Source organism: Eubalaena glacialis, chromosome 4, assembly GCF_028564815.1.
Source record: "Eubalaena glacialis isolate mEubGla1 chromosome 4, mEubGla1.1.hap2.+ XY, whole genome shotgun sequence".
Taxonomy (NCBI): Eukaryota; Metazoa; Chordata; class Mammalia; order Artiodactyla; family Balaenidae; genus Eubalaena; species Eubalaena glacialis.
The window spans coordinates 167622835-167635682 of NC_083719.1; the positions used below are offsets into that span (position 1 = coordinate 167622835).

At 40.2% G+C, this 12848-nt stretch overlaps 1 protein-coding gene across 2 annotated transcripts in view; it reads left to right on the forward strand.

Annotated features, from left to right (window-relative positions):
- The window catches only part of RNF130 (ring finger protein 130), a 100007-nt gene that overhangs the window by 83099 nt on the left and 4060 nt on the right, over positions 1 to 12848 (forward strand). The window contains exons 6-8 of one of the 2 annotated variants that reach the window (XM_061188547.1): positions 4269 to 4365; positions 6100 to 6304; positions 9554 to 9647. In XM_061188547.1, coding sequence (XP_061044530.1) covers positions 4269 to 4365; positions 6100 to 6304; positions 9554 to 9647 — 396 coding nt within the window. The remainder of the gene's footprint in view (positions 1 to 4268; positions 4366 to 6099; positions 6305 to 9553; positions 9648 to 12848) is intronic. The other variant, XM_061188546.1, reaches the window with a different exon arrangement.

Consider the following 12848-nt stretch of genomic DNA (forward strand, 5'->3'; position numbering starts at 1 on the left):
TGCTGTCCCCAAGCCTTCATGCGTACCTGCCTCCACACCCACCCTTGCAGCCTTCCCTCCCATTAGGATGGAGAGGACAGCCTCCTTGGTTCTAATGTGCTCTTTCAACCTAGGCCTCTGTGTGCCAACACCTTCCCTTCCTTGGGGACCTTGCTGTATTGACTATCTGCTCCCTCCAGTTTTTGTTCTTTCTGTCTCTACCCACCAGCATTTCATCATGCTCAAGCATTTTCTATCCAGTTTTTATAATTCTCTTTCAAACCCATCTCCAAAGCTGTACCACTCTACAGCTTCTCCCCTTTACAGCCAGACTCTGGAAAGCATCTGCACTCACTGTCCCTTCTACCCCTGAGTAAGGGGAGAAGAAAAGCCCAGATGCCTTTGTCTGTCCTTCCTTTTAACAAGCCTATCCCGAGACTGAACTAAGACTTTCTGTAGATAGCAAACCTCTCATGGATTGCTGGCTTTTTGTTGCATGACCTTTACTTTTTACCTTCTGTCATGTTAATTTACTGTGGACAGATGGCAGTTGGCTTTGCTTTGGGACCTCCTACTTGTGGCAGTTGATTACAGTTGATCATCCTTTGGATGTTAGCCAACACATCTTAGAAACTGGAAAACTGGCACTTTATTTAGACCTCTTTTATTTAAAGGTCAGCCACAAAATTTTTAGTGGTTAAAAATACTTTTCAGAAGTAGAGTTCTGCAGCTTGGATGACCGTATGTCTAAGATGCCACTTCGGGAGCTAAGATGGGTCAGTCATCTGGCTGCTGGCAGAGGCATTACCGTGATGCCCCCTCCTCAGAGGGAGGGCCTGTTTCAACAGTGTCTGCTGCCGGTCCCAGTTCAGGGAAAAGAGTTCTTTCCTCTGACCTTTAATAATCCTGGATCCTTTTATATTTGCCGGGTTCTTGCACGGCACCAAGAGGCTGCAGAGCTGTGAAAACAACTCACCTTCAATGTAGACTCCTCACCCCACCCCCAGCCGTTGTTCTGATCACTTTAGCTTATGGTGTACGTGGGAAGTAGGAGAGTGGGAAAGCATCGTATTTCAGTATTATTGGTTTGGTTCCTTTTATGTTCTATACGTTTCACATTCTGTATCCCAAAGTATTTCTAATAGGAATAAAGGACTTTTGCTGAAGCTCTGATATGCTTATCCTTTTCACGTTTCACTGTTCCTCAGCACATCACCTGCTTTCCATTCCCGTACACCACTCAGTCCTAAATATGTTGGGCCCTCTTCGGCTTTTATGTGCATTTTTATTACTCAAGTCTTCTATAAAAGTGAGAAGGGGGCTTCTTTTCAAGGTCTGGCTGGCCCCAGGTGCCGCCCTCTGAGATGTCTGCCCATGCTTGTGGGATGTCTGCAAGCTTGTACGAGGTCACTCTGGTGCTGGGCATGCTGGGACCTGAGGCACACTCAAGTGTTCTGACCACGTATCAGGATATTGTGTGAAATGTTGACGTTACTTTGCCTGAATGTATGTTTAATGACACCTTTCATCTGCATGTCCTTGGTGCCTTTTCTAAGTTTTTCACTTACTGCTCCAAACAGCTTCACAAGGTAGATGGCAGGCAACCTTCCCCACTATGCCCCAACCCCGCAGTGTTCAGATGAGACAGCTGGGAGTCAGAAAGGGCAGTTTGTCAAGGCTCAGAGTGTTGTAGTAGCAGAACTTTACCTAGGAGGAAGGGAAGGCCATGTGGAGTTTGGTAAAACAGTAGACCTGAGGAGATAGAAGCAAGAGGTAAAAACAATGGGTGACGAAGAAAAGAAGCAACAAGTACAGGGTAGCTCTTCACCACAGTTCTGTCAGTGACCTGAAGCAGAGTGATAGGCTTGTGTCAGAAGGGCCAGTAGGTGAAGACAAACGTTGTCGGGTTTTGTTTTCAGAAGAGGGAGATGTGCTGTGGGAATCGGACTGATGGTCTCTGGGCCAGGTGCAGGAGCTGGACTGTCGGGAACCTGGAAAGACAGCACAGATGGAGGAGGGAGTGTGGGAGGGAGGGAGGGATGGATCACTGGCTGGGGTGGGGACTGGGGGTAGGAAAGCCATGGGGTAAACAGATAGTCAAAAGGAAAAGTTATTTTTTTATGAAAGAAAATACTTCTTTGTGATTTTGAGTTAGCTAAGGAGGGGAGGCTTTCTTTCTCAGCTTGTCCCTAGAAAACCAGTTAGTCTTTGTTTTCCTTCATTACAGTGCCCCACAGCAGCGGACCAGATACTTTCTTATAGATCAGCAAACCTCCAAGGAAACAATTAAGAACCCCAACATAAGAGAAATCCATTTATAACTAAGGTTAAAGAACAGATAAATAGAGAACACTCAACTTACGCAGCTTTAAAAATTAAATATAGGATTATACCATTTCGTTCCTTTCTGAATAACCAGTAATAGAAAAGACCAGACAATAAGAAAAGGGGAAAGCAAAAACGCTGGTAAGAGTGGGAAGGTGAAAGCCAGGCCACCGCTGCTGGCTTAAACCAAGGTCTCCACAAACAGCCGGCTCAAGTCAGCTGCCCCACACCAAAGCAGCTGCATCAGAGATCACAAAACCTTATCTCTTTTGTCACCTGCCAACTGGCCAAAGTCCATCGTCCACACTACATAGAACTGGCTTAGAGCACCTTCCCAGCCACCCAACACTGACCAAACCCTCAGTGGTCCATAGGCCTTCCAAAAAGTACGCCAGATATTAGGCAGATGCACCCTTGCAAGGGGGAGGATCTGTCATTTATGTCAGACCTAAAGGGTATATGTCTTCAAAAAGGACTAGAGGCCTTGTTCTAGTCTTTGTTAGGCCACAGCCAGCACTGGCACAGTTCACAGCTGCTGGGGACTAAACCCCATCTCTGAGAACACGCCCTTGGTGCAGCCCTGTGGTAAGGAGCCTTCATCTCCCTTTTGGAGTACACTCATACTTGGATGCAAGGAACAGGAAACAGACGTGACAGTGCATTGTGTATACTGAATGAATTTAGGTCTTGCCTATGGTTTGATGACTTTCACCTCTTAAGTAAAAACCTTCAGTTTTAAATAAAAGCTTTCAAGGATGATGAGGTTCTGGTTCATTGCATTATCTGTAAGTTTCAGACTAGATTAATATATTTAGTTGTCAAGATTTTTATTCTTACCCCAAAGAAATGGGTACAAGGCTACCAAGTGATGTTAGGTTGTTTGGGTTGAAGCTGTAAGCATGAATGTTTCTTCCAAATCCCAATTTAAAAAGTGAGTTTTCTAGATCTCCTACTTTTTAAAATCAAAACTGCATTTTAAAACAGGTGTATATAACTGCTTATAAGCTATATATAAATGATAAATTAACAAGGTTTAAAAGGCATACCATGGTTCAATTTGATATCTTTCTCAAAATTTATTCTATCTTATCCAAAGACTCTGATTATAGTGCTTCCAAAGGTGCCTGGAACATCTGTCCTGGCACCTGCCCCTGCCCCTGCTTGGCCAGGACTCTGGGGCTTCCGTGTGGCCTCATTTCAGGTTCTCAGCGCTACCACGGAGAGGTACTTGAGCTTGAGAAATGATGTCAACAGCTCCCTCACAATCTTTTCTCCTTTCCAAAGGACACAGGCATCTTTTTCAAGAATGCAAAACCGTCCATGATTTATTTCCAGTCACAAGGATGTGACTTTCTACTCTCTGGAATAAGAGAGAAAATCGCCCATCCTCTCTCTCCCTTCAACATTTCAGCTGGAAACTGCTACTAAATGTTATCTGATCCTTAAGCACAGTGCATCCCTAAACATAGTTCGAACCACCCAATGTTTGTAACTTTACAAACATTTAACCTGGGTTGCTTAGAAGTCTTTTTAAATAATATTTTAAATGATATTTAAACAGAGGTCCATGAAACTAATTATATAGAGAACTCTTCATTTAACTTCTGGTTAATATTTTCTTGAAATTCTATTTCTACTTTAGATATTATTGAAAACAACTGATTTATAACGTATAATTCATTATCTTCATTGTTAATAAATTTCCTACTTTTCCTCAAATCTTCTTTGGAATTTGGTGGAGTAAAAACACCAAACAGCCAAATACTACGTATCAGTTCTCATTATACAGTGCTATCAACATACAAGATTGGCTTCAGGAGATTTTCTGCCAGCTCAATTTTAATACAGCCCCAATATTTGTCTCTTGGTACCAAACAGACTAACTAAAAATTCCATTTCTTTACATTTTGGCCTAGGAGTTTTTCAGTATATAATTTGTGATATAATTCTCCATTTTTTTATAGGCATGTTTTCCACAAATCCTGCGTGGATCCCTGGCTTAGTGAACATTGTACCTGTCCTATGTGCAAACTTAATATTTTGAAGGCCCTGGGAATTGTGGTATGTTTCCTATTTTGTTAATACTTTTGTGTAGTATTATCTCTAAGCATAACATAACATAGCACAAGTGGATGGTTAAAAGTCTCACAAGAAAACACTGGCTTTCTCTGCCAGATAACCCTGTTAGTCCAACACTGCCTTTTTTCCTACGTTACTTAAAGTCCGGCCCACCTCAGGGAACTTCTGGAAGAGCAGATGAAGAACTGTGCTAGTCCACTTTACAGCCTGTTTCTTCTGTTGGGTGGTGGGTGTGTGATGAAGAACTGAGGTAGAGAGAAGAACATGATTTTCCTCTATTCCAATATTTTTTTTTTAAGGAATAGAATGTAGACTTTTGACTCTGGTCCAATAGTAATTTTTTCTGCATTCAGCATGATATAAAACTATGTCATCACTTATGTTCCTTCCTCTTGAATTTGGCTTTGCTCTCCTGGGCATTGGTAATTGCAGTCAGTGAAGGTGGGCAGTGCCAGCCCTGGGCAGACCTTTGACAGCTGGGCAGGGGTTTTGGTTGGGTGCCGGCCACATAGGGCACTTGGCCCTGGCCAGGAGAGTCAGCACTGACTAACTGAGGACCTTGGAGACTTCCTGCAGTTCCTTCCTTAAGAGAAGTATATGTCCAGGATTATTGCTTTTTAGAGGAAAGTGAAATACTTTCTGGTCTCAAAAAAGAGTGAATGAATAATCTCCATATAGAGAAGAAAGTTTATTTTGACCCAACAGATGAATTCCTTGTTTTAGCTTTACAGATCTAAGTAGTCCTATTTGAAATATGTTATCTAGTTAGGTAGTGATGCCCCATTTATCCTCCATCTCCAGAGATCACATCAGTGATGTAGTTTCTTCACCTCTTCACCACTGACACTGGCCTAGGTAATTCCTTCTGGTGAGGGCCGTCCGTGAGACTGTCTAGCAGCATCCCTGGCCTTTCATATCCACTTTTTAGTTGGTAGGCTTTGACCCCACAGCAGCTCTGTACCTCTCCTTCAGCATTAGATGCTTAGGTTTTTTTTGTTTTTGTTTTTGTTTTTTAGTTGCACTGGGTCTTAGTTGTGGCAGGCGGGCTCCTTAGTTGCGGCATGCGAACTCTTATTTGCGACATGCATGTGGGATCTAGTTCCCTGACCAGGGATCCAACCCAGGCCCCCTGCATTGGGAGCGCAGAGTCATAACCACGGCGCCCCCAGGGAAGTCCCAATGCTTAAGTTTTGAAACATAGTTTTCTTAGAGTTCAGAAGTCTTTTCAATGTTGATCTGCTCTTGGTTGTATGCTTTACTTATGTTTAAAGATAGAAGATATTTAAAAACTGACTAGCAGATAGATGGGGGTATTACAGAGAAGTTAATAGGGTGAAAGGATATTTTATGTTACCTGTATTAACATACGAGCCAAAGTGATACACTGCACTGTTTGTCAGCTTTATAATAATGAATCCGTCTGCCTGTGAGCCATGTCCACAAAAGGTTGTCACTTTATAAAGATGAAGTATTCAATTTTCTCGGTTCTGCAGTGGATTTTGGCTTTCCTTAGTACCATTTTGGGGAAGAAATCATCTGTTTCTTTTAAATAAAAATTCTTGGATGAGAGTGGAAGGTGTAGATGGGGAGAGAAATGAGAGGAAATCACCTGGAAAAAACTTGGTAAAGTCTTTGCAACAGAATGTCAAACATTTAGAATTGTATAAAAGGATTTGTTAATCTTACAAGTACTTTTAATCTGGAAATATTTTGCAGCCAAATTTGCCATGTACTGATAACGTAGCATTTGATATGGAAAGGCTCACCAGAACCCAAGCAGTTAACCGAAGATCAGCCCTAGGTGACCTCGCCAGTGACAACTCCCTTGGCCTCGAGCCACTTCGAACTTCGGGAATCTCGCCTCTTCCTCAGGATGGGGATCTCACTCCTAGAACAGGAGAGATCAACATTGCAGTAACAAGTAAGTGGGTCCTGTGCCCAGGGCACAGGACAGATTTGCTGCTAGTATTTGACGTGTGGTGGAGAGTTGAGGCAATCACCAGGGCCAGTGACTTAGTCTGTAACTGAGAAAGTAATGGTTACTTTTGTTAAAACAGATATTTGGAATAACGAAACTTCCTTTATAATAAGAAGCTTGTGTACTTGTATGTAGTTAATAGGAATAGTTGCCATTTGATGAGTAGTTGATCAGAGGTTTGTCTGTATAGCTGTTTATAAGCCTGTTTTGAAACGATTGCATTGCAGACAGGGATGTGAGGTAGGACGTCAGCAGCACCTCAGGTGTGTCGTGTAACTGTGAGCACCAGTGGTCTCTAGTACCTAGGCTGCAGGCAACCTAGTAAAAAAACTAATCCAGAATTTGAACCTAAAAATTCACAACTTTAGGAACAGTTGAGATGGCCAGCTGCTGCTCGCTTTATTTTATACTTTTATGAAATTTGGTGTCTTAGCACTTACCTCTTTGGTATAATTGTACAAGAAGTGTGAGAAAAGCCAAAAGGTAATCTACTTTTAAAAAATGCTCTGGGCTAATTATGAACGTCATGATTGTTGAACTGTTGACGAGAAGAAAAAAAAAAATGCTCTGAGTGTTTTGATGGCCTTGCCAAAGTATGAGTGGGCTGGCAGGCGTGCGAGTGGGCCTCGTGGACATTCACCCTGTAACAAGCCAGCTGTTTTCAATCCATTCTTTATGTGTTATTTTCATCTAACAACCTTTCACCCCATCTTCCTCGTCACCACTCTGGTGCTGCCTTTTTCAGTATATGCTGTTGCTTACCTATAGCTTCGAGCCCTAACCCTAATGGGACTCCTCTCAACTCTGGGAGTCAGTAAAATGGATAAAGCTGTTAAAAAGAGTTTTCCCTTAAATAGTAAGACTTGTGTGGTCTATTCAATTGAAGTATACGTGATCTTAACTAACCAAAAATTATTGTTAGAAAATGATTTCCCAAGTTTTATTTTCTCATTTGTCTAAACTCAAGGAGACTTCATTCAGTTATAAAATAAGTAAAACTATTCTTTGATACAATTTGACTGATTTCTTACCATTTACCAATGGTTTGTTTTAACAGCATTTCATGTTGTCCTGCTTTGACATTTAGGTTTTATGGGCTAGATTTTTAAAAATTGATCTAGTAATAATAAAGGAGACAAAGGTTGTCTGTTTACTAATGAGTTTTTGGTAGGTCCTTCATTGATCGACATTTATTGAGCACCTACTACTACATTAAGTACTGATACCATTATATTTTATATAGAAATATCCTTTCAAAATCTTATGTTTTGATAAAAGTATTACTTCATGTATCAAATTAATCACCTTTAGCAGAATTTGTACATGTTAATAAATGAAACTCATGTGGTTAAATTAGACCAAAGCTACCTCTACTTTAACCTCAAAGCTCTGTAGTGCCATAGTAACTACAGTGCATTCAACCAGCATCCACTGTTTGCAAGGCACTGTGCTAACTACACACTGGGGAGAACAGAGGTGACCGAGACCCCAGCTGCAGTAGGTCGGTGCTAAAATACCTCTGGGCCCATCGGGTATTATTACGACAGTGTTTACTTCTTTTTGGTTACTAATTTTTGTAACTGAAATGCCATGCATGTATGGATGCTATATTCAAAATTGGAAACATAGACATAATTGAAGTTCTAAAAGTTAGTATGCTTATGTATAAAAGTCTAAGAAGAAAAAAATAAAGAATGCTATGTTAAGCTTCTTGAAATTATCAGCCATCTCTTAATTTTTTTTTAATGCCAGTATATATTTTTTCTAACTTAAAATATATGTGGGTAAAAATGGTGGATTTTGCATGGGTTCTTAAATGTTTATTTTGACTTAAATAAAAACCTTATAAATTCACTCTATTGATGAGGAATTTGTATTCCAAGAAGCAGTGGCTGCACTGTTATCTAAAATGAAAGAGTTTGCTGTGCATTTTAATAATGTAAACCAAGGTGGGCAGAGAAATGCTCATAGAACAACTCAGCATCCTGGAATCCTGAAGAACAGTTCTTAACCTTTTGAAGATCACAACCTTTAAAATTCAGTGAAAGTATAATAACCTTTTTCTAGAAAAATTCCTGGGCACATACAGTTTTGCATAGATGTAGGATTCATGGAAACCAGATTAAGAAACGCCCATGTTATACACAGCTTTCGCATATAAACATTTGGCATTCCAAGTATAAATTTCTTCTCTGCATTATTGCAGATGTATAGGGAACTTTACTGGGTAACACTTTGTTAAACCAGCCCTAGTTTGTGTATATTTTAGGAAATATTTTATAGTTAAGACTTTTTAGGAAGTCAGATTGGTTCTCAGGTTATTTTTGTGGTTCTCAGTAAGTACTGTTTTTGGAATGTTACCTTGATGATACAGAGTTTGAAAAGTTAAGGGAAAATATTAACCTATTTCCTGGATCTAGAGAGAAACTAGATAAAAACCTTTAGAGTTCTGTGTACCATAGGTTTTCAGCTCTTTGATGAGCCAAGAGTTGAAATAACCTACCTTGTGAATAACCTACCCTTTCTACTTCTGTTTAATAAAGCCAGAACAGCCAGTGCCGCTTCCCAGCGGTGGGGTTGTGAAGGGTAGTTCTCTTCTTTGCAGAAGACACCAATAAGATGTCCTTTTTAAATAAAGACTATAAGTAAACCCACTCATAAGCAAAAAGAATATAGATGTGAATGCCATGGAAGGCCAGCCTGCAGACTGCTTGGAGTACCCACGAGATCTTTGGGAACCACTGCTCCATATTTCTAAGCCTTTCTTTAAGAATGAGGGACACAGCCATGCAGAAGTGACAAAATGAAGAAAGAAAGGTTATAAGTATGGCTAGTCCACTTTACTGTCATTTAAATTAACAATTTTTAAAACCTATATCCACGTGCGATTTTATATACATCTTTTTACTACATACTTTTTGGTGGCCACACTTCTCACAAACCTCAGGACTTTAACTGGAAGAAATGTTTGGGCCATGCTTTCCTTTCTCCCTTGCAGCTTTCACCACTACTTCCACTAACCTTCTCCACTTAGTAGCTCTCTGGCAAACCTCCTCCTGCTTCACTTCCTTGGGCCAGTCTTGGCTTACACCTCCGTTGACGTCTGCTTCGTTGCATTTGAGGGAAATGTTGACATCGATTTGACATAAGCCTTCTCCCCAGAGTGATTTCCTCCCTTTCCTTTGTCAACAGAAGAATGGTTTATTATTGCCAGTTTTGGCCTCCTCAGTGCTCTCACACTCTGCTACATGATCATCAGAGCCACAGCTAGCTTGAATGCTAATGAGTAAGTAACCAATTGTTTCTTGGATTGCATGTGCCAGATGATCCCAAGAAAATATGTAATTTTCATAAAGATCATGAGAATTGCCTTCTACCATACTGATCCTGATGGGATCATACCTAGCAAAACAGTTTATTTCATGAACAGTAACACTGATTGGGAGTTCACCTTGCTCAGCAACAACTGCTCACTTTAGAAAAGATCTCAGGGCTTTCATTAGCCACAAGCTTAGAATAAATCAACAATGGAACAAATGCCAAGGGAACCAATACAGTCGTAGTATGTGGAGAATGCCCATGTCCTAATCATAGACAGGATTAGCCCCACTTTGCTGTGTGCTCATCAGACTTTACCTGGAGTCTTATCTACTTAGCTTTTGGTGGAGTACTGGCACCCTGGCCTATGGTCAAAGGAACATGGATGTTTAACTTGCAAGAAAGAAGCAGTCAGAAAGACCTGTGACTTCCAAATATTAGAAAGACTGTCAGGAGAAAAAGAAAATAAACATAAACTATATTTCCGTAGGACAAAATGAGGACCAAAGGGTAGGTTACAGGAAGGTAAAATTTCACCTTGGTAAAAAGAAGAACATCTGTCAGCAAGGCTACTTACCAGTGAGATGGTTTGCCGTGGGGGTAGGGAGTGCGCAGGACTAGGAATGCAGGCGGAAGGAAGCTGGGTGTTACTTGTCAGGGCTGTTGTCGGTAAAAGGTTTTTCAGAGGATGGAAAATTGGGCTGGGTAACAGTTGAGGTCCATTTTGATCCAATGGTTTTCCAAGAGTAGCTTTCCATGGGGGTAAGATAAAGAAAAGGTTTTATTGGCTTTATTTGTTTTGCTTTAAATTTTTGGCATTTACTGTAGGATATTATTCAGTCCTTTCTTTTAAGAAGTATTCATGAAAACTAATTCAAGATGAAAGCATCCCTGGGACACTGCCCAAATTTGAACCTGAATTGGTAGAATTCCTGTGCTCTCTATATTCAGTTATGTCCTGGAATTTTAATTGATTAATAACAACCAACCAAGCTCATTTAATTGATTTAATTAAATACTCATAGTCCAACTGTAGAAACAATGGGCAAGTAACCTCCACTTCCAATGACATGATTTTATTACCTCTAACCTGATCTTTTGGCTAGATACTTATAAGAAGTACCCTTTGGCATCCTTGACATATTATATATTGGGAGGATGTCATGTCAGTTGGCATTCTTCAACCTTCAGATAAGTAGTCTCGGCCTCATCCAACAGGTCAACAGCTAGCTGCTTCTGTTGGGCCCACCTGATGCAGTTTTACTTCAACATAGCACAATGTTAATTGCCCAGATTCTGGAGTCAGGCATACCTGGACTTGACTCCCTGCTCCTCCATATTTTTCTTGTGAGACCTAGGCAGTTATATTTATCTGAAGCTCATTTTAGTCATCCATAAAACAAGAATAATGGTAGGAGTACATCATAGGGTTGTTGTGAGAATTAGCATATAAAGTGCTTAGCACAGTGCCTCGTACATAATAAGTGCTCAATAAATGTTAGCCAAAACAATTCCTCTGCAATTCTTTCAAAGTTCTATGAATAAGATGGCCATCTGCCTTTATCCTTTGGCAAATTAATTTAATTTTCTTCCATGAAGTAGAATACCGAATCATAAGAGCTCGTGAGTACCTGTGATTCAAACCTCAATTTGGAGGGAAATATTTATTTCACCTGCAGTCACCTCTTTTGCTTACTCCCATACCAACCCATCAAACTAGATGATAATGTAAGCCCACTTCTTTAAAATTTCACAAAAGAGTGAAAACCAATCACAGCAAGTAGCTGCACACTGGGCACTTTTAGAGAATTATTAAGTAATTTAGTAGTCACCTTACTGCCACTCAGAATCAGCCAGGTGCTCAGTTCATGTATCAGATATTTTAGAGAATGCTCAATAGACATGTTACCTATTTTAAGTTAGAGTTCTGCTCATAAATGCCTGCATGACTCAGAATCTAAGTCATAGATCTTAGATCCATGTCTTAGTCCATCCCTTCTCCCATTAGCCTTTGTAGGGGGTTGATGCTGCAATTGTTCATTTGACTATTATTTCTGTGCCTTGAGTCAAAACCACTCTGAAGGACAATTTCCATGATTCCATTTAGAGAGAGAGAGAGAGAGAGTGTGTGTGTGTGTGTGTGTATACACACATATGGATGCATGAAAGGATGGTCACCAAAATATTAATGGTGATTATCTTAATTTAGTACAATTTTGGGTGATGTTTTGCTCTCCTGTTGTGCTTTTATGTGTTGATTTTTTTTGTAACTGTAATTACTTAATCTTTTTAAAGACCCTTTTAATTATAGGGGATAAAAAAAGATAATAGCCAGGAATTCCCTGGAGGTCCAATGGTTAGCACTCTGCACTTCCACTGCCAGGGTCTTGGGTTCGATCCTTGGTCTGGGAACTAAGATCCCACAAGCCGTGCAGTGCAGCCAAAAAAAAAAAAAGATAGCCACTCTTACTCAATGTCTCTTTCCCAAAAATGTTGATGAAAAATTCCTGTGTGATTTTAATTCCGGAGAAAAGTTTATTTTAGCAAATAAATTCATAATTATTCTTCATTAATGAAGTCTTTGAAATCTATCTTACCTTTTCACTTTTACTAAAAAATTACAATCAAAGTGAGATTGCCTTTTCAATTTAATTGCTCTGTTTCAATTTTCTGGGTAACCTCATCCATTTGTAAGATAGTCTTCTGTATAAATAGATTCTGTCTTTTCACATTTTAATGATTTGTCTGGAAATTAGTAGTAAATTCCACCTTATGCTTTCTACCTACTGTTATAGTTTACTTTTCTGACAGTGTTACACTGATTGTATTGTGATGTCAATAAGACCTTGACCCAGTCTAGTCACTGGTGAAACCCTGTGGGCAAGATAAAGCAGTACTGGCCATATATAAAGGCAGGGCTGCGGAACCCAGGCAGGTCCAGGCCTCCATGGGTTGCTGTTCCACTAGGGGTGAAAGCACTCTGCCTCCCTCACTATGCTCTGTGTGTTCACTCAGGGCCTAACTCAGAGATCAATGAAAAGTCCAAGTATCTAGGGTCACCCCCTTCTATCGTGATGAAATACTATTTATGTCAGTACTCAACCATGACTACAAACAAATCTAGTGAATTTTGAGACTTTGCAAATTTAAACAGGATAGTAGTCAAAGA